Source organism: Rhinopithecus roxellana, chromosome 7, assembly GCF_007565055.1.
Source record: "Rhinopithecus roxellana isolate Shanxi Qingling chromosome 7, ASM756505v1, whole genome shotgun sequence".
Taxonomy (NCBI): domain Eukaryota; kingdom Metazoa; phylum Chordata; class Mammalia; order Primates; family Cercopithecidae; genus Rhinopithecus; species Rhinopithecus roxellana.
Genome location: NC_044555.1, coordinates 89933019 through 89954314, shown reverse-complemented (window position 1 = coordinate 89954314; position 21296 = coordinate 89933019). Strand labels below are relative to the sequence as shown.

Here is a 21296-nt window from a genome sequence, read left to right as displayed (position 1 = left end):
CCCAAAGTGCTGGGATTACAGGTATGAGCCACCGCACCAGGCCATCTACACAGTTTTCAAATGCAGCTAGAGGAATTGCTGAGTCCAGAATCCTCAGAGAACATAGTTTTAAAACAGCTGGTTTTTCCCGTTAAAAGACTTTTAATTCTTTTATTTTAAAAAGCAAAACAAACCTATAACATCATTTGTGCTGTCAATGCAGAGAAAACTTATCTGGTGATTCAATGAGTTATCGTAGGAACTGCAATGAAAGGTGTCACTGGTACCACTTCTCTTTTATGTATTTATACACTGCTAGTAAGTGGAAACATGTATGTTTCAGATTGTTTAAGCCTCCCTCCCTTCAGACTTCATTCTCAGCAGCTAAAAAGTAGCAAATAAAGGGGTTTTCTTTTTCTCTTCCAAATGTCAACATTTTATGCTCAAGGAAAGCACCTGAGAGGTCAGAGACAGAAGAATCACAGACTATATGGAAGCTCAAATCCTGTTGGGCCCTACTTATACCATACCCTTCCACATATAAGTATCCTGTGCTAAGAGCTATACATAGACTGTGAGTAGAGACTTAAGTACTTTGCACCCCCCCATAAGTATGTGCTGACTCTTCTAACATATATTTATATTACAGATCTGTACTTCTGGCCACAAAGGGTATGTTTATATGGAGGAAGGATAGCACAAAAGAAAATTCAGGGTGGGCATGGTGGCTCACACCTGTAATTCCAGCACTTTGGGAGGCCGAGGCAGGTGGATCACCTGAGGTCAGGGGTTCAAGACCAACCTGGCCAACATGGTGAAACCCCCGTCTCTACTAAAAATACAAAACTTAGCCGGGCGTGGTGGCAGGCACTTGTAATCTCAGCTACTCAGGAGGCTGAGGCAGGAGAATCGCTTGAATCCGGGAGGTGGAGGTTGCAGTGAGCAGAGATTGCACCACTGTACTCCAGCCTAGGGGACACAGCAAGACTCTGTCTCAAAAAAAAAAAAAAAAAAAAAGAAAAAGAAAAGAAAATTCAAATATCTTTTGATTCCAGATAAGTTTCTTTTTTCTTCTGTATGTTAGAATGTGGTATTTGTGAAAGTATGGGAACTCTGTGTTATAATGTTGATACAAGCCCTAAAAGAGTGGTTGAGGCCAGGCACGGTGGCTCACACCTGTAATCCCAGCACTTTGGAAGGCCGAGGCAGTGGATCACCTGAGGTCGGGAGTTTGAGATCAGCCTGGCAAACATGGCAAAACCCTGTTTCAACTAAAAATACAAAAATTACCCTAGCGTGGTGGCGTGTGCCTGTAAATCCAGCTACTCGGGAGGCTGAGGCAGGAGAATCCCTTAAACCTGAGAGGCGGAGGTTGGTTGCAGTGAGCTGAGATCATGCCACCGCACTCCAGCCTGGGTGACAGAGCGAGACGCTGTCTCACAAAAAAAAGGAAAAAAGAAAAGAAAAAGAAAAAAGAAAGAGTGGTTGAGACAGGATCAAAACTGAGAATCATTGTTCTTTTTACTTAACACACAACAGCAAGCTATAATGCATTTTCTATTCCAATTCTCACTTTTGTTATTCAGACTATTCCTTTATTTATTTTTTTAAATTCCACAGCTTAGAATATCACAGACACATGCAGAAAATGAAAAAGGAAGAAAACATTCAAATGGTTGAATGGTTGAAGTTTTATTCCTAATGTATAGAACTGAAGAGACAAACAGTTTAGTGAAAATGTGACATGGAGCTTTCCTTTAGGTAGAACATTTTTGCTTTATATTTCATTAATTTCTTTATACATTACACAACTAAAGAAAACATAGGCCGGGTGTAGTAGCTCACGCTTGTAATCCCAGCACTCTGGGAGACCGAAGCGGGTGGATCACCTGAGGTCAGGAGTTTGATTCCAGCCTGGCCAACATGGTGAAACCCTGTCTCTACTAAAAAATACCAAAACTAGTAGGGCGAGCTGGTGAGCACCTGTAACCCCAGCTACTTGGGAGGCTGAGGCAGGAGAATCGCTTGAACCCGGGAGGCGGAGGTTGCACTGAGCCAAGATCGTGCCACTGCACTCCAGCCTGGGCGACAGAGTGAGATTCCATCTCAAAAATTAATTAATTAATTAATTAATTAATTATAGTATTGGCAAATCTCTCCGTTATGTTTTCTTGCAATTAATTTCCAACATTTTATGGTTCTAATTAACCAGCCCCACAGTGACACTAAAGGTAAAAACAAGTAATTGTACACTGAACAGGTATGAAGACCATATAATTTCTGCTTTAGGAATTTCTGTAGGCATAACTATAATTTACTTTAGCTCAAGTTACTAAAAAAGGGTTTTTAAAATTTTTATTATTATTTTTTTAGACAGAGTCTTTCTCTGTCTCCCAGGCTGGAGTGCAGTAGTGCCATCTCGGCTTACCGCAACCTCCGCCTCCCGGGCTCAAGCGATTCTCCTGCCCCTCCTCAGTAGCTGGGACTACAGGCGCCCACCACCACGCCCAGCTAATTTTTGTATTTTCAGTAGAGGCGGGGTTTCACCACGTTGGCCAAGCTGGTCTCGAACTCTTGACCTTCTATTCCACCCGCCTCAGCCTCCCAAAGTGTTAGGATTATGCTCAGCTAATTTTTGTATTTTCAGTAGAGATGGGGTTTCATCATGTTGGCCAGGCTGGTCTCGAACTCCTGATCTTCTGTTCCGCCCGCCTCATCCTCCCAAAGTGTTGGGATTACGCCCAGCTAATTTTTGTATCTTCAGTAGAGACGGGGTTTCACCATGTTGGCCAGGCTGGTGTCAAACTCCTGACCTTCTGTTCCACCCACCTTGACCTCCCAAAGTGTTGGGATTACAGGCGTGAGCCACAGTACAAAAGGTATTTATTTAGGTTTTTTTTTTTTTTTTTTTTTTTTTTTGAGACAGAGTCTCCCTCTATCGCCCGGGCTGGAGTGCAGTAGTGCCATCTTGACTCACTGCATCCTCCGCCTCCTGGGTTCAAGCAATTCTCCTGCTCCAGCCTCCTGAGTAGCTGGGACTACAGGCGCGTGCCACCATGCCTGGCTAATTTTTTTTTTTGTATTTTTAGTGGAGACAGTTTTGCCATTTTGGCCACGCTGGTCCTGAAATGACCTCAAGTGATCCGCCCACCTTAGCCTCCCAGAAAGGTATTTATTGACAGGTCCTCCCTACACTGCCCTACTCAGTCACCACCACCAATCTCTCCAAGACCCAGCTTCCTTATGTGTGCAGTGTCTCAGCTGTGTGCCTCATCTGTGTCTGGCCCATTCTGGTCCCTCAGCCAAAGAAAACATGCCTGGCAGCATAGGGCAAGCTCTCTGGCCACCTATGAGAGGGGTTTGAAAAATGTTTGCCATCCGATGGCCAAGATGTTCTTTCTCAGACATCTGCAGTGTATGGCCAAATTCAAGAAAGTCCTTCTCCATAGGAAGCAATGGGAAAGAAGAGCCCAGAGCCAGGAGAAAAGCAAGGGCGAAAACTAGGCAAAGATTCCAGGATATCAGCCAATCAGGGTATAATTCAAGATGCAGGTTCTGTTCTTGGTGGGTGACTCAAAGGGTCAAAGGGGGCCATCTCTAAATCTGGCACTTATCCTGATACTCAGCATCTCTGTGGCCAGAAGCCCCCACAGCTCTGTGGCTATTTGCTGGCCTAGATCCACACTTGGGCTTGTAAAGCTACTCTAGTATCTCAAGACACTTTCCCGTTCCTACTGGGAGCTGTCATTCATGGAGGAGGTAATAACTGGTATCCCTGCATTGGAACAGTTTCTTGGTTTGGAACAGTTCAATTATATACAGGCTCAGAATAAACAAAACCACCATAACTGCATGGTTGTTTTAACCTCAAAATATACATAGTACAGTGGAAACACAGAGAAGTGTTCAAGTCTCAGTTATGCTCCAGGCAAGTCTTTCCAACTTCTAGCTTCCTAACAGGGAAAATGGGAACAATGTGTCCCTAACCAGAGTTATTGCAGGGCCATCGAAGAGAATGTGTATGCTGCTGTTTAGCATAGTTCCTAACTCTCAGGAGTGGTTAAGAAATTGGACTTTGGAGGCAGGCTAACTAGGTCTTGATCTCAGTTCCTTCACTTTCTAGGTATGAGACTTCAGGCAAGTTACTTAGTGTTTTTTTGTTTGTTTGTTTTGGTTTGGTTTGGTTTTTTTGAGACAGAATCTCAGTCTGTCACTCAGGCTGGAGTGCAGTGGCGCAATCTCGGCTCACTGCAACCTCCACCTCCTGGGTTCAAGTGATCCTCTTGCCTTAGCCTCCCAAGTAGCTGGGATTACAGGCATGTGCCACCATGCTTGGCTAATTTTTGTATTTTTAGTAGAGACGGGGTTTCACCATGTTGGCCAGGCTGGTCTCGAACTCCTGACCTCAAGTGATCCACCTGCCTTGGCCTCCCAAAGTGTTAGGATTACAGGCGTGAGCCACAGCACCCGGCCCTCAGTCTTTTTTAAAATGAGGATAATAACAGAAAATACACTGTAGTGTTTATGATAATTAAATATAGTAATGTGCATAAAATGTTTAAGATCATATTTAATAGAAAGTGCTCAATAGACACAACACTTTGGGAGGCTGAAGTGGACAGATCGCTTGAGGCCAGGAGTTCGAGATCAGCCTGGCCAGCATAGCAAAACCTTGTCTCTACTAAAAATATACAAAAATTAGCCAGACGTGGTGGCACATGTTTGTAATCCCAGCTACTCAGCTGGCTGAGACATAAGAATTGCTTGAGCCTGGGAGCGGGAGGTTGTAGTGAGCCGAGATTGCGAGATTGCCCCACTGCACTCCAGCCTTGGCAACAGATTAAGACCTTGTCTTAAAAAACAAACAAACAAACAAACACCAAAAACAAAGAGACAAAGAACAACAGAATTGAGTAAGCTTAGAGTGAGAAAAATTCCATATTTATAAGTTTTGTATCAGCCACGAATCCAAGTGTTACCAGAGTTTGTTTTGAAGCCGAACCAAAGGGAAAAAGGAAGCTTAAACTGTTCTCTTCAAGTTGGGTATGTTCTGATCATGTGAAACCCATTATTATGTTTAGTGAAAAATTCAAGGTCAATAGTATGACCACATTTTTATAATAAGAACAAAATTTTAAAATCTCTGTGTGTATATTTTCATGGGAAACATGAAGGATACACAGCAAACCATTAACAATGACTACCCCAGGAGAGTGAAAGTTGTAGCACAGAAGATAAAGGCACGGAGGCATATTTTTCTATCTGTGGGCTAATTTAAACAAACATTTAAGTTATTATACAGCATTATGATGAGTTTTAATGCATAAGCAGTGATTTCCGATCACTGCCTCTAAGTTTCTCATTTGCTCAAACCCATGTACAGCATGGGGGCTGGCAGGAGGAGACCCAGGAGGATCTCAGTTCTTGAAAAAGCCTCATTATATAATCTTAGGAAAGAAACAATTGATGATGTGTTATAGGGGTAACTACAAGCTTATTCTATACATAAATGTGGCATAAATTTATCCTTCAAACAGGATAAACATATACTTCTACATTTGAAATCAATCTATATAAATATTAATGTTCTTGAAACACCATATTCCATAATGAAAACATGTAGCTCGTTTTCTAGGTTTTTTTTTTTTTCTTTCTTTCTTTTTTTTTTTTTTTTTAACAGAGTTTTGCTCTTGTGGCCCAGGCTGGAGTGCAATGGTGTAATCTTGGCTCACTGCAACCTCTGCCTCCCGGGTTCAAGCGATCCTCTTGCCTCAGCCTCCCAAGTAGTAGGGATTACAGGTGCCCACCACCACATCTGGCTAATTTTGTATTTTAAGTAGAGACAGGGTTTCACCATGTTGGTCAGGCTGGTCTCGAACTCCTGACCTCAGGTGATCCTCCCGCCTCAGCCTCTCAAAGTGCTGGGATTATAGGTGTGAGCTATCGTGCCTGGCCTCATTTGATATATTTCTGAAATAAAGTTAAATTTTATCTGATACTACCTGAGAACACAGAGAAAAGTAGTCCCTTTTCCTTTTCTAAAACTCTTCAGAGTCAATGCCGCACATGCAGGATCTGATCAGAAACTGCCAGGCTGTGTGGTCTTCTCTCCTGCATACGTGCTAGAACTCATGATTTAAGATGGGCCATAGTTTTTGTGTACAACATTTTCAGAAGCGGAATCTTGCCGGGGTTACAGAAAAATAACCTTTGATGTGTGGTTTATAAATGGCTAAATATGAGAATGTCCATCTTTTTTAAACTTAATTATAGTCACATATAAGGGTCCAAGGAGTAAAACCTGTACTGTAGAGCCTTGCTATTAAAAGTGTGGTTTATATCACAAGCCTGTCCAGATTCGCCACCTGCTGACTGTAGAGCCCTTGGCCTTGAGTGAACATAAATGGTAGCCAGGCCGTGGTCACTGTGGGCCTTTGGGAGAGACCCAGTGCTGTGCCTGCTTCAGGTCCGACCCAATGCAGTCCCAGTGGTGGTGGTGGCCATAAGGGTGCTTGTTTTACCCCTCCCCCAGCTCCAGGCTGCTCAGTACAGAAAGAGAGAGATTCCATTTATTGGAGAAAAAGTAAGGAAAGAGAACAAGAGTCTCTGCCTGGTAATCCAGGGAATTCTTTCAGATGTTAGCCAAGAACAACAAGGCAGTACCTCTACAAGTCTGTAAGAGCCACAGCATTACTGGGCTTGGGGTGCCCCCTAATGCAGATATGGCTGCAGTGACCAAAGATTTAGATCACGACACCTGAGTCCCTTTGAATACTTGGAAAGCCTTTTCACGAAGGACAGGTTACAAACAAGCCCAGACTGTAAAGACTACAATAAATACTACAATACCTAACTCTTCGATGCCCAGACATTGGCAAACATCCATAAGCATCAAGACCATTCGGGAAAACATGACCTCACCAAAGAAACTAAATAAGGCACCAGTGATCAAACCTAGAGAGACAGAGGTATGTAACCTTTCAGATAGAGAATTCAAAATAGCTGTTTTTGTGTTCATGTTCTGACGTAAAAAAACAAAAAACAAACAAAATAGTTGTTTTGAGAAAGCTCAACAAAATTCAAGATAACACAGAGAAGGAATTCAGAAACCTATCAGATAAATTTAACAAAGAGACTGAAATAATTAAAAATCAAGCAGAAATTCTGGAGCTGAAAAATGCAATGGACACACTGAAGAATGCATCAGAGTCTCCTAACAGTGGAACTGTTCATGCAGAAGAATTAGTGAGCTTGAAGACAGGCTATTTGAAAATACACGATCAGAGCAGACAAAAGAAAAAAAAATTAAAAAGAATGATGCACGCCTACAAGATCTAGAAAATAGCCTCAAAAGGGTGAATCTAAGAATTATTGGCCCTAAAAAGGAGCTAGAGATAGATCAGGGGAGAAAGTTTATTCAAAGGGATACTAGCAGAGAACGGTATCAATATTCAAGTAAAGAAGGTTACAGAACACCAAGCAGATTTAAAATAATGGGTTAGAAGATATTGTTTGCAAGCCTCATGGTAACCTCAAATCCAAAAACATACAACAGATACACAAAAAATAAAAAGCAAGAAGTTAAAACATACCGCCAGAGAAAATCACCTTCACTAAAAGGAAGGCAGGAAGGAAGGAAAGAAGGAAGAAAAGACCACAAAACAACCAGAACAAATAAGAAAATGGCAAAACAGAACAAATAAGAAAACGGCAAAACTAAGTTTGTACTTATCAGTAATAACATTCACGTAAATGGACTAAACTCTCCAATCAAAAGATATAGAGTGGCTGAATGAATTTTTTAAAAAGTGTGGTTTATGGACCAGCAGCAGTGGCAGCATTTTAACAAGATTCCCAGGTGATTCCTGTACTATAGACACAATTTGTGGTGAATATTCATGAAACTTAAAAGTATGGGGAGAGTGCCAGGCGTGGTGGCTCATGCCTGTAAACCCAGCACTTTGGGAGGCTGAGGCGGGCAAATCACCTGAGGTCAGGAGTTCGAGACCAGCTTGGCCAACATGGTGAAACCCCATCTTTACTAAAAATACAAAAATTATCCAGGTGTGGTGGTGCATGCCCGTAATCCCAGCTACCCGGGAGACTGAGGCAGGAGAATCACTTGAACCTGGGAGGCAGAGGTTGTGGTGAGCTGAGATCACACCATTGTACTCTAGCCTGGGCAACAAGAGCGAAACTCCATCTCAAAATAAATAAATAAATAAATATGATGATAATTCATGTGAAAAAAGGATAAATATTTTGAAAGTTCATTTTCTTTTTTTCTTTTTCTTTTTTTTTTTTTTTTTGAGATAGAGTCTCACTCTGTTGCCCAGGCTGGGGTGCAGTGGTGCGATCTCAGCTCACCGCAACCTCTGCCTCCTGGGTTCAAGCAGTTCTCCTGCCTCAGCCTCCCGAGTATCTGGGATTACAGGCATGCACCACCACGCTCAGCTAATTTTTGTATTTCTAGTAGAGACGGGGTTTCACCACGTTGGCCAGGCTGGTCTCAAACTCCTGACCTCAGGTGATTTGCCCACCTTGGCCTCCCAAAGTGCTGGGATTACAGGCGTGAGCCACTGCGCCCGGCTGAAAGTTCATTTTTTTTTTTTTTTTTTTTTGAGACGGAGTCTCGCTCTGTCGCCCAGGCTGGAATGCAGTGGCCAGATCTCAGCTCACTGCAAGCTCCGCCTCCCGGGTTTACGCCATTCTCCTGCCTCAGCCTCCGGAGTAGCTGGGACTACAGGCGCCCGCCACCTCGCCCGGCTAGTTTTTTGTATTTTTAGTTGAGACGGGGTTTCACCGGGTTAGCCAGGATGGTCTCGATCTCCTGACCTCGTGATCCGCCCGTCTCGGCCTCCCAAAGTGCTGGGATTACAGGCTTGAGCCACCGCGCCCGGCCGAAAGTTCATTTTCAAAAGCATAGTCCAGCACATTTTGTTTCTAAATGTGCTACCAGAATCAAAGAAACAATAACATTCCATTAAAACAAATAAAATGGCATTAAATGTTCTGCATAATTTAAGAGCCCTGACCAATTTTAGTCTTTTTTTTATTTTGAGATGGAATCTCACTATGTCGCCCAGGCTGGAGTGCAGTGGTACGATCTTGGCTCACTGCAGCCTCTGCCTCCTGGGTTCAAGCGATTCTCCTGCCTCAGCCTCCCGAGTAGCGGGGATCACAGGAATGTGCCACCATACCTGGCTAATTTTTATATCTTTAGCAGAGACGGGATTTCACCACTTTGGCCAGGCTGGTCTCAAACTCTTGACCTCAGGTGATCTGCCCGCCTCGGCCTCCCAAAGTGCTGGCATTACAGGCATCAGTCACTGTGCCTGGCCTAGTCTATTATTAACAAATCAAAATTTTAATACAAAAAATGGATGGATATTTTCTAGAGTCTTAAGTAATTCACTCCAAATTGATTTTTAGGTAATAAGTGGAGACACTTTGAAACATGGTGCTTAAAACACACACACACACACACACACACACACAACCTACCTGGTGGGCTGTTTCATGGTGAAATAACTTATTTTGTATAATTTGAATGCAATTCAGATACTACATAAATGTTAAGAAGCTAAATTAACATAAAATGTATATCATGAAATGTCACCTTACTTGACGGCATTAATACATTTTTTCCGCTAAAATACTTGTAACCATGGCCATCAGTATGAAGAAAAATTTTAAACACGATGAAAGGTGGAAACGTTTCACCTCTAAATCTGAAATAAAGATAAAAAAATAGTTATTTGGCATCAGGTTTTGGGGTCAGTTGCTTTTCCCCCTTATACTTAAGATAGTTCATATAGTTTCTTGCGTACAGGGTAAAAGCTATGCCAGAGCATATAAAGAACTGGTAATTAAATGGATCACGTAGGATGTAAGACCCACACTTTGGTGTGCTCACAACTATTCTCACACCTGTGTAAGACTGAATACCGAATGGGAGATGAGAGCTACTCTCATCGCAACTTTTAGCCACAGAGTCATGCCTCAGTTTCTTCACATAACAAATGTAAATAAAAGTTGAAATTACATTTACTTTGTAATTAAGTTCTGAGAAGTTATGAGGTTAAAAAAATCCATAACTAAGATTTCCTCATATTAACTAAGTACTTCTTGAAATAAATCAGCATAGATACATTACCTGAATCTAATTTTACACTGCATGGTAGGATCCTTAATAAGCTTAGCCTCTAAGGGGGACACTTTCTTCAGTATTTCATGTGTCACACAGAATTCCTGAAATAGAGGACAGAGCTGTAAAGGGAAAGCAGTATCCCACCCAGACATAATTTATGGACTATAACAGAGGCAACGTGGTAAAGTGAACAGTACACTAGACTTGGAGTTCTGAAGGGGTGGGTTTTTGTTTTGGCACCTCCACTTACCATCTGTGTAGCCTTAAGCCAGTTACTTAATCATTTTTGCCTCCAAGTTTGGGTATCTGTCCCTCTTTGAGATCAAAGGCACTATTATTTCCCTATGACAGCACTTTTCACAATATATTATAATTACTTATTAACTTGTTTGTGCCTCCTACTAGACTGTAAGCTTCATGAAGGTAGGCATGCTGGCTTTTCTTTTTACCACTATATTCCTAGCATCTAATACAGTGCCTGGAACACAGCAGATGCTTAACAAGTATTTGTTGAATGAATCACTGTAAGATGAGGATGATAATAGTAATAAGTTACTAGCTTTTAAGTACCTTTTATGCACCATATACTACGTTAGGTGCCTTATATACATCAGCTCATTTAATCCTTACACCAGCAACACTATGAGAATTGTTTGTTTTCAGACGGAATCTCACTCTGTCGCCCAGGCTGGAGTGCAGTGGTGTGATCTCAGCTCACTGCAGCCTCTGCCCACCGCAACCTCCGCCTCCCAGGTTCAAGCAATTCTCCTGCCTCAGCCTCCCAAGTAGCTGGGACTACAGGCACCTGCCACCAAGCCCGGCTAATTTTGTATTTTTTTAGTACAGACAGGGTTTCACCATATTGGCCAGGCTGGCCTCAAACTCCTGACCTTGTGATCCATCTGCCTTGGCCTCCCAAAGTGCTGGAATTACAGGTGTGAGCCACCAAGAAGGCTGGAGTGCAATGGCACGATCTCGGCTCACTGCGACCTCCACCTCCTGGGTTCAAGCGATTCTCCTGCCTCAGCCTCCTGAGTAGCCAGGATTACAGGCATGTGTCACCACGCCCGGCTAATTTTGTATTTTTAATAGAGATGGGGTTTCTTCATGTTGGTCAGGCTGGTCTCGAGCTCCTGACCTCAGGTGATCCGCCCACCTCAGCCTCCCAAAGTGCTAGGATTACAGGTGTGAGCCACTGCACCTGGCCCATTATGAGACTATTATCATGTCTGTTTTACAGAAGAGAAGGTTGAGGCTCAGGGAATTTTTGTAATTTATAAAAAGGCATACAGGTAGTAAATTGGGAAGCCAGGATTCATTTAGTTCTGTTTGACTCTAAAGCCCCAACTCTTTCCCCCAAACAACCCCAAACAACCCCTTTATACCTAAGATAATCACATAAAAATGCACACTAAAGGGCTTTTAGTCTGGGTGCTGTGGCTCACACCTATAATCCTGGCACTTTGGGAGGCCAAAGCTGGAGGATCACCTGAGGTCAAGAGTTCGAGACCAACCTAGCCAACATGGTGAAATTCCGTCTCTACTAAAAATACAAAAATTAGTTGGGCATGATGGCGGGTGCCTGTAGTCCAAGCTACTTTGGAGGCTGAAGCAGGAGAATCGCTTGAACCTGGGAGGTAGAGGTTGCAGTGAGCCGAGATCATGCCACTGCACTCCAGCCTGGGTGACAGAGTGAGACTCTATCTCAAAATAAATAAATAAATAGCTTTTAAAAGGACAAAACATTATTAATTTAAGGTATTAACTTAAAGCATTACTATAACAGATAAAAAAGAATTTCCTTCTGTTACAAAAGAGTCTAAAAATACTATGAAACCAGCATTATAAAATTAAATACAAGTTCCATATTCAAAGACAACGGATAATAGACCTGAAATGTCAGGAGTTTACCTGGGTGGGTTTTCTCCGAAGTATTCAGATGGAGTCTTGTTCTGTCACCCATGCTGGAGTGCAGTGGCGCAATCTCGGCTCACTACAACCTCCACCTCCTTGGTTCAAGGAATTCCCCTGCCTCAGCCTCCCGAGTAGCTGAGATTACAGGCACACCCCACCACGCCCAGCTAATTTTTTTGTATTTTTAATAGAGATAGGGTTCCACCATGTTGGCCAGACTGGTCTCAAACTCCTGACCTCAGGCAATCCACCCGCCTCAGCGTCCTAAAGATCCCAGCTCATGCTGGGATTACAGGCGTGAGCCACTGTGCCCGGCCGTATTCTGCTTTTACTGACATCAGAAATGGGTTTGTGGGTCAGATGAACGGTGTATACATTGCTCAGACTTTATTATTTTTTTCAGAGCTGCTAAAATTCCCTTAAGAGGATCACTAATTGGGCAGGTGTGGTGGCTCATGCCTGTAATCCCAGCACTTTGGGAGGCCAAGGCGGGCGGATCACCTGAGGTCAGGAGTTCGAGACCAGCCTGGCTAACATGGTGAAACCCTGTCTCTACTAAAAATACAAAAAAAGAAAAAATTAGCTGGGCATGGTGGCACACACCTGTAGTCCCAGCTATTAGGGAGGCTGAGGCAGGATAATCGCTTGAACCTGGGTGGTGGAGGTTGCAGTGAGCCAAGATCATGCCACTGCACTCCAGTGTGGGCGACAGAGTGAGACTGCATCTCAAAAAAAAAAAAAAAAAAAAAAAAAGAGTATCACTAGTAATAGACTACTGGATTTATAGGTTGTTTTATTAGAATATTTGGTACTATACCAAGGAAGCCTCTGCTAAGGTTTCCAGAGTTGCTTTCTGGAGGAGGGGGGGATATGCTTTTTTTTTTTGGTTTTGTTTTTCATTCAAGTAGGATCATATTCTTCATACTGTCTGGTGCTTGCTTTTTTAACTGATGAGCTATCTTCCTTTTTCTTTCTATTGCATAATCATGTTAAAGCTGCAAAGTTTAACACTATAAAAGCAGCAACATTTATTTAACCAGCATCCTATCAATAGATATTATACAGTTTACTTCCTTTGCTGTTACAAACAATGGTGCAATCAAATTGTATATATATTGTAGAATAGATTCTAAGAGGTAAAATTGCTGGATGAAAGGTAAGGGAACTTTTAATTCAGAGCTTTTTGAGAGGGGACAGAGTCTCACTCTGCCACCCAGGCTGGAGTGTAGTGGCGTGATCTCAGCTCACCATAACCTGTGCCTCCTGGGTTCAAGCAATTCTCCTGCCTCAGCCTCCCAAGTAGCTGTGACTACAGGTGAATGCCACCACGCCTGGCTATTTTTTTTTGTATTTTAGTAGAGACAGCATTTCTCAATGTTGGCCAGACTGGTCTTGAACTCCTGGCCCTCCCTGCCTCGGCCTCCCAAAGTGCTGGGATTACAGGTGTGAGACACTGCACCTTGCAGATTTGGAGCTTTTTATTGTTGGAAGAGAACTGTTTCACATTTTCAAATAAGGAATCAAATTTAAAAACAAAACAAGCAGTATATTAATTTCAGAAAAAATAATGGTCATCCACATTTCAAAAAATCCAGAAATATTCATTTAGGGATAACAGAAAAAACAATTCCAGAACTCCATGCAATATTATTAGATCCAAATAGGAGATAAAGAAAGGGCCGGGTGTGGTGGCTCACGCCTGTAATCCCAGCATTTTGGGAGGCTGAGGCGGGCAGATCACAAGGTCAGGAGAGCGACATTATCGTGGCTAACATGGTGATATCCCGTCTCTACTAAAAATACAGAAAATTAGCCGGGTGTGGTGGCAGGCGCCTGTAATCCCAGCTACTCAGGAGGCTGAGGCAGGAGAATCACTTGAACCCGGGAGGCAGAGGTTGCAGTGAGCCAAGACTGTGCCACTGCACTCCAGCCTGGGTGAAAGAGCGAGACTCCGTCTCAAAAAAAAAAAAAAGAGAGAGAGAGATAAAGAAGGTTATCTATTCGATCTTTCATTAATAGATCTTTTGGCTTGATAATTAAATCCATCAGAGAAAAAAAAAGCAAACTACTTACCGCTGCACAAATTGCGTGTTTCAGGAGTCGAAATATCATTTTGTTTGTATGAGATAACCAAGCCCTCTGTATTATTTGAGCTGAAATGTCTTTAAGCATTCTGAGAGAAAAAAAGAGGTTAATATTTATAAAGTAGTTTTCATTTTCCTAAAACCTTAGAGAACTATCAATGTATGCTTCCTCCTCCTGTACCTCCCCATCCCCCACTCTAAGACTGACCTAATGAGGAACATTTGGATGTGGTAATTGGAAGTGGTCATTTGCAGAACCTACTCAGAATGAGGATATGAAATACTTGAGATTTCCCTTGAGATTAAAAAAAAAAAGTCCTGGCTAAAACTTTATCATCAAAAGGCATATAAAATATAAATGTATCATTAAGAGGCATATATATTATAAACAAAAAGTGTGAGGAGACAAGCTCACTTCCCAAAAACATTCACAACCTAAAATGAAATGTCCAACTAGTTCAAGTGCTATGAAAATGGAACGGGGAATAGTCAAAGTTACAGGAGGCCTAGTTCTCTTCTGGGGGTGGACGACTACGCCCTAGAAAAAGAAACTTCCTTCTCTGATCTTTGCTTGAACCAGGCTCATCCAGGTCAAGTCAGAATTATTCTACTTTTGGTCATATCCCAGCACTGGCAGGTTGTAGGGGTCTCCTCCTTCATACCTTCTCACTCCGTCATTACCCCTTACAGTGCTATGTACAAAGACAGGTACTCCTGCATAATGCTACCCATTGGCTGGCAAAATGCAGGCTACAAGATATAAAGAAGAAAAGGCTAGGCCAGGCGCAGTGGCTCATGCCTGTAATCTCAGCACTTTGGGAGGCCGAGGCGGGAGGGATCACCTGAGGCCAGGAGATCGAGACCAGCCTGGCCAATATGGTGAAACCCCGTCTCTACTAAAAATATAAAAATTAGACATGCGTGGTGGTGCACGCCTGTAATCTCAGCTACTCGGGAGGGGGAGGCAGGAGAATCGCTTGAACCCAGCAGATGGAGGTTGCAGCGAGCTGAGATCGCACCACTGCACTCCAGTCTGGGCGACACAGCGAGACTCCATCTCAAAAAAAAGGAAAAAGCCTGAAGTATGGAGACAAACCTTTGAATCCTATCTGATGCCATCTATTAGCTGTTAACTTTCTTCAAGCCACTTACCTTCTCCCGGTTGCTACTACTTCATTTATAAAATATAAAAATTGTTTCACAAGGTTGTATCAGGATCAAGTAGATGTGTGTTAATATGCTTTGTAAATTAGAAAATGCAATTATAATTATTCAATTTGAAAGTAATTTTAAAACACAAAATCTCTGATTTACAAAACAAGAAGCATTTGAAATGATCTGGATAAGTACTGTTTGGAAACTGTACAGTTGTGGAAAATAACACAAGGCAAAATACGGGTACTTACGATAGTAATGATCTTGAATTTGGTGCATTTGCGAAATGTACTCTGTGAACTTTTCCTAAGGATCTTGTACCCAATTTCAGAATACCTTTACCTGGTACATTTGAGGAACGGTTCATTTTCCCTCCAATGAAGTAATCTGAAAGTACATAAATTAAGCCTTTGAGGTCATAATTTATACTATTACACTGTTTGGACAAGACTCAAGTGCCATATGATTGTTGTACTAATTCTGAATCCTTTAAAAAATAAGGCATTGTGGATCTCTTAAAGTTGCTTACAGTTTACATTCTTTGTGTACTAAAAATATTATATGGTATATGGAAAAGACAAGTAAATCTATCCACAGTCTTATAACTGGTCTGTCTCTAGTCTTTTTCTCCTCTTATTCATCTTCCACACTACACCTGGAGTTAACTTTTTAACTCAATAATTCAATCTCATCACTCCCCGGCTGTCTACCAACAAGCTCATTCAGGGCAGGAGGCATCTTGTTGACTATGGAGTCCTCAGTGCCTAGCACAGCGGAGAGTTTTTACGTTTGTCTAAAAACGCTTTGTCCCAGTTTTATCATCAAATAGCAGTGAGACTTTGAGCAAGTCACTTAACCTCTCAGTGGTTCAGTTCCCTCCTTGGTAAAGTGAGAGGGTATACACTAAATTTCTGATTCCACCTCCAACTTTCTATTCTTTAAAGCATCCAATCTGGATGCAGTAACACTCCAATTTGGATGCAGCTCCCCAATTCTTAGTCACTGCTTGGTCTTTGTTACTAAACCAGGGGCTCGTTATCATTTCTTTTGGTGCCATGGACCCCTAGGGACAGATCTCTTTAAAACGCATAACATGGCCGGGCGCGGTGGCTCACGCCTGTAATCCCAGCACTTTGGGAGGCCGAGACGGGCGGATCACGAGGTCAGGAGATCGAGACCACCCTGGCTAACACGGTGAAACCCCGTCTCTACTAAAAATACAAAAATTAGCCGGGTGCCGTGGTGCACACCTGTAGTCCCAGCTACTCAGGAAGCTGAGGCAGGAGAATGGCGTGAACCCGGGAGGCGGAGCTTGCAGTGAGTGGAGATCGCGCCACTGCACTCCAGCCTGGGTGACAGAGCGAGACTCCATCTCAAAAAAAAACACCAAAAAAACACGCATAACATACATAGGATTACAAAGTGTTCCAATTATACTGAAATCATCAAAATACTTTTTAAAACAAAATTATAGTAAATGTGTCTTCTTAATGCATTAAATGAGCTCTAATAACTACTGTATTTTTGAAGTAGTAATGAGCGTAAATATTTCAAGATCTCTGACATGACTGCAATGTAACATGAAAATATCCGTGCTTTCCATTGATGACAAAGTCATCAATGCTAATACTACTGTGGCTTGTTGTCTACACTATAATTGAAAGAAACGAAGTTCAGTTAGAGGTTAGTGAAAATGAAGTTGTCATTTTTCCCCCCATACAAGTTCGCATACCCCATGAATTAAGACCTTCTGCCCTAATTTATCAATATGTTTCACACTTTTACGTATGTGTGATGTTACACTGCTGATGCAGAGAGCCTTCTGAGTCTATTCAATATTTCTCCTTGGGGATGCCTTGGAATATACAATCCTCTTAAGAAAGAGAAAAGCAGCCCTTAACATCTGGGAGTTGGCTGGCAGTCACAGCTGGGCCTTGGTGTTATCACTGCTTCCTAACAACACCTGATCAGAGCAAAGCTCCTGCTTCCTTGAACTTACCCCAAAATCACCGAACCAAAGCCCAAATCCTATAATAAATCTAACTCTTTTACTGAAATATGCCACTGTGTTCCTATATGTGCGTTCTCCTTGGAGCAATGAGAAACCCAAATTTCTTCAACTACAGGTGTGCCCCTAGTGGTCTTTGGCTGGAGGGCAGTGGCACATCACTGCACAAATTCCAAATTTTTCCAGATGCCCGCCCGGATAGGGCTTACGCTTTTTATAGGATTAGGACAGAAATACAGAATGAAATAGGAAATACATCCTCATTATGAGACAGTGCAACAATTGTTTTGGCTAGAACACAGGTTTCAAAGGCAGACTAATGGGTTTGGATCCTAGCTTCCCACTTTCTGTGTGGTCTCGTACAAATTACTTCTATGTGCCTCAGTTTTTTCATCTATGTATTGGGAATAATAATCATGCCCACCTACTTCTGTCGTTGGAAAGATTAGATAAATGTGAATAAAGAACTTAGATCATGACTGCGCATATCAAACTGCTGTATCAGTGCTTGTTACTCTTGTTAATAAGATAATTATTGCCATTATCATTTACTTCTACAAGTATTAAGGGACAAACATTTGATTCCCAGAGAGGAGGCTTACCGCTTGTTCCTTAAAGGGAAAAAATAAGGTCAGAGCCTTTTCCGATTAAAGGACACAGCATATTAGTTTAAATTTAAAACCTGAGAAACCTCCAGTCCACGGTTAAAACCTTTCGTAAGATAAATCCAGGTCGCCAACCGGCGGCTTCCGGCTGCGAGGCTTTCGAAGCCGCCCGAGGCCCTCCAAGCGCCCCCTCCCGGCAGCCTCTGCTCACAGAAATCCCAGTCCACGCCGCTGGGCGCCAGGTCGCCGCGGCAAAGACAGTTTCCCAGCGCCGCGCGACGCCAGGCACCTCCCTCCTCGCGCCTCCGCGTACCACCCACACAGAGCCAGCGCTTTCTTGCCGCCTAGCAACCGCCGGCGCAGGGGCGGAGCCTCTTGGAGGGCGGGGTTTACGTTCATCCGCCGCCCGGGCGCGACGCGCTGCAGCTCAGCGACGCGGCTTCTAGAACGGGGTGATTGAACTAAGTCTTCGCCGCACCGAGTTTGCAGTACGGCCGTTACCCGCACCGCGGCCCGCTTGCGGTTGGAGAAATCAAGGCCCTACCGGGCCTCCGTAGTCACCTCTCTATAGTGGGCGTGGCCGAGGCCGGGGTGACCCTGCTGGAGCCACCGCTGCTAGCGACATGTTCAAGGTGAGAGCGTGGAGCCGGGTCACAGCTGTCACCGCCCCCTCCCGGCTGCCCGAGCCCTCCCCGCGCTCTCTTGGGGCCTCTCCACAGGCCAGGCCCGAGGCTTTTCCCGCCACTGGGCCGGCTGCGTCCCGGCCCCGCGGTTCATTCACTGGTTTACTGGGGATGAGCGGCTGCCGGGCGGAGGCGCGAGACCCCCGGGTGGGTGGGGGCGGCCCTTTGGGTTGTGCTTTCGTGAATTAAACACTTTGAAAATGTAAAGTGCCTTCCCCCAAAGTACCCATCCCCTCGGCTGGTGCCGTCTTGGGATCGTGGGTAGGGGGAGGCCAGCTCAGGGCACTGCGGGGTTCGCGGCTTTAGTTGCCTGGCAGGGTCAGGTTTCAGAACCTGATGTGTGGATGGGGGAGGGTCATTTTAGGAGAGGCTGTGCAGGGTATGGGGGAGGCTGGGGTGGGATGGCTGGGTGACGACGAAAGCTGGAGCTTTGCTCCATTCCCCAGGGAACATTATTTAATACGGACCAGTGGACCCCCTTCCCTGCGTTTTGTGAACTCGTGTCCTTTGGAAAAAAATAGACTTTTACAATGGAGACTTACTTTCGAAAATCTGCACTGTAGTATAAAGCCATTATTCTACCTTTTAAAAAGTAAATTATATGTATTTTGTCATAAAAAATCACAGGCTACCAGAAATTAATCTACAAAATTGAATCTTCAAGAAGCATGGTACCCATAAAATAGTGCTAAATGAAATCTCAGAATTGTAGTATTCATTTAAAAGTTTTGTTGAGCTCTGCAATGTGCTTTGGGTACGTTAATAAAGGCTGTAAAATCAGAACATGCATTCTGCCTTCTAGTCCTAGCATTGCCACTTTCTAGCTGTGTGACCTTGGGCAAGTCACTTACCTTCTCTGTGCCTATCTTCTTTTTTGGTGAAATTGGTGTAATAACATCTACCTCATAGGGTTGTTATAAGGAGTAAGTAAGTTGGTACGTGTAAAGCACTTGGAAAAGGCCTAGTATTTGCTCTTATTCTGTTTTCAGGCAGCTCACAGTTTAGTCAGGAAGACAGATCCTATAACCAACATTCATTTGATAAATTTGTGTGTTAAACACCTGTTATGTGCTAGGAGCTCAGCTCCATTTCAGGGTTACAACAAGGAAAGATATGCTGTGGCCAGTTTAACTATATGTGTACCAACACTGTAGTAAGGTAGTGAAAAGGAGAGCAGGATCCACTTGGCTTAACCAGGGGTTCCTAACCTGGGGCCCTCAGCTCCTCAAAGGACCTGCACGTTAATTTCAGGGGGTCCCTGAACTCTGATGGGGAAAAAATATAACTATTTTTAGCAATCTCCAATTGGAATTGAGCACTTCCTTTAGTTGTGGGTAATGTTTCAATTATCTATTGTTGGGTAACAAATCACTGCAAACCAGTGCCTTAAAACAAGAATTGTTTCTCAAAATCTATGGGTTGGCTGGGTAGTTCTGCTGGTGGCTTGAGTGAAAGTTGGCCTCGCTCGCATGTCTGGGGGCTTGGTGCCCCTCCGTGTGCCTAGCTTGGACTTCCTCACTTGGTTACTGACTTCCAAGAGGGCAAGTCCCAAGGCACAAACACAGCATCATGTTTGCTGATGTCAAAACAAGTCACGCAGCCAAGTCCAGAGTTGATATGGTGGGGAACTACACAAGGTCATAGACATGAGTTGGTGCACTTCGCTGGGGCCATTCATTTTACAAGCTCCTACCTTAACAAACTACAGTAATATTAGCAGTACCTGTTACCAGTGGAAGTCACAGTATCAGCACAAGTCACAGACATTTTCATATCACATTACAGTTGTTGCAGATCTCAAAATATCATTTATGCTATTTACTACTTCAGAACTATGGTAGTTAATAAGACTTACTGCTAGATCTTTTTGTTTAGTGGGCTAGTAAAGAAGCACATACTGTTTATATCAGATATTTGAGTTTAAAAAATAAGATTATTTCAATATAGTTGGCACTTTTTTGTATGCAATTAGAGGCATCATTTTGAGAAGGGGTCTATAGGACTCACCAACGGCCAAAGAGGTCCATGGCACAAAAAAAGGTAAAGAACCCCTGGGGACTTCAGAGACGACTTCACAGACGGGACACTTAAATTTAGTTTTGAGACAGGTAGGAGTTCTTCAGGTAATGAGCGGGGGAACATCAGTGGTATTCCATTGGGGGAAGTGCTGGAAACTCAGTTTTGATGTGTCAAGGGAAAGATACAGTGAGCTGAGATGATTATTATTGTTATCATTGTGTTTTTCAGACAGAGTCTGGCCCTGTTGCCTGGGCTGGAGTGCAGTGGTGCAATCTCGGCTCACTGCAACCTCCGCCTCCCGGGTTCAAGTGATTCTCCTATCTCAGCCTCCCCAGTAGCTAGGATTACAGGCGCCTGCCACCACACCCAGCTAATTTTTTTGCATTTTTAGTAAAGATGGTGTTTCACCATGTTGGCCAGGCTGGTCTCAAACTCCAAACTCCTGATCTCGTGATTCGCTCACCTCGGCCTCCCAAAGTGTTGGGATTACAGGTGTGACCCACCACGCCCGACTGAACTGAGATTATTTCAGGTGAACATGCACTTTGGGTAGCAAAGTAGAAAGATCACAACAAACCTTGGAGGACACCAAAATATAAGGAGTAGGCAGAGGAAAGGGGGAGGCCAGACTTGAGAAGTAGCAGTAGGAGCAGAAAAGAGTGATGTTTAGAAAATCGAGAGAGAAAAGTTTCAAGGAGA

General features: G+C 43.4%; 2 protein-coding genes across 6 annotated transcripts in view; one reads left to right on the top strand and one right to left on the bottom strand.

Moving 5' to 3' along the window:
• C7HXorf58 (chromosome 7 CXorf58 homolog) overlaps window positions 1–18215 on the bottom strand; it is a 31827-nt gene extending 13612 nt beyond the window's left edge. For both annotated transcript variants that reach the window (XM_010382139.2, XM_010382140.2), the window contains exons 1-5: window positions 17893–18215; window positions 15534–15669; window positions 14117–14216; window positions 10136–10230; window positions 9599–9710 (exon numbers count right to left, since the gene is read on the bottom strand). In XM_010382139.2, the coding sequence (XP_010380441.1) occupies window positions 9599–9710; window positions 10136–10230; window positions 14117–14216; window positions 15534–15649 (423 nt within the window). In that variant the 5' untranslated portion in view covers window positions 15650–15669; window positions 17893–18215. The remainder of the gene's footprint in view (window positions 1–9598; window positions 9711–10135; window positions 10231–14116; window positions 14217–15533; window positions 15670–17892) is intronic.
• A 65-nt stretch (window positions 18216–18280) lies between these two features.
• APOO (apolipoprotein O) overlaps window positions 18281–21296 on the top strand; it is a 66921-nt gene continuing 63905 nt past the window's right edge. For 3 of the 4 annotated variants that reach the window (XM_030934394.1, XM_030934392.1, XM_030934390.1), the window contains exon 1: window positions 18281–18527. In XM_030934394.1, the coding sequence (XP_030790254.1) occupies window positions 18519–18527 (9 nt within the window). In that variant the 5' untranslated portion in view covers window positions 18281–18518. The remainder of the gene's footprint in view (window positions 18528–21296) is intronic. The other variant, XM_030934391.1, reaches the window with a different exon arrangement.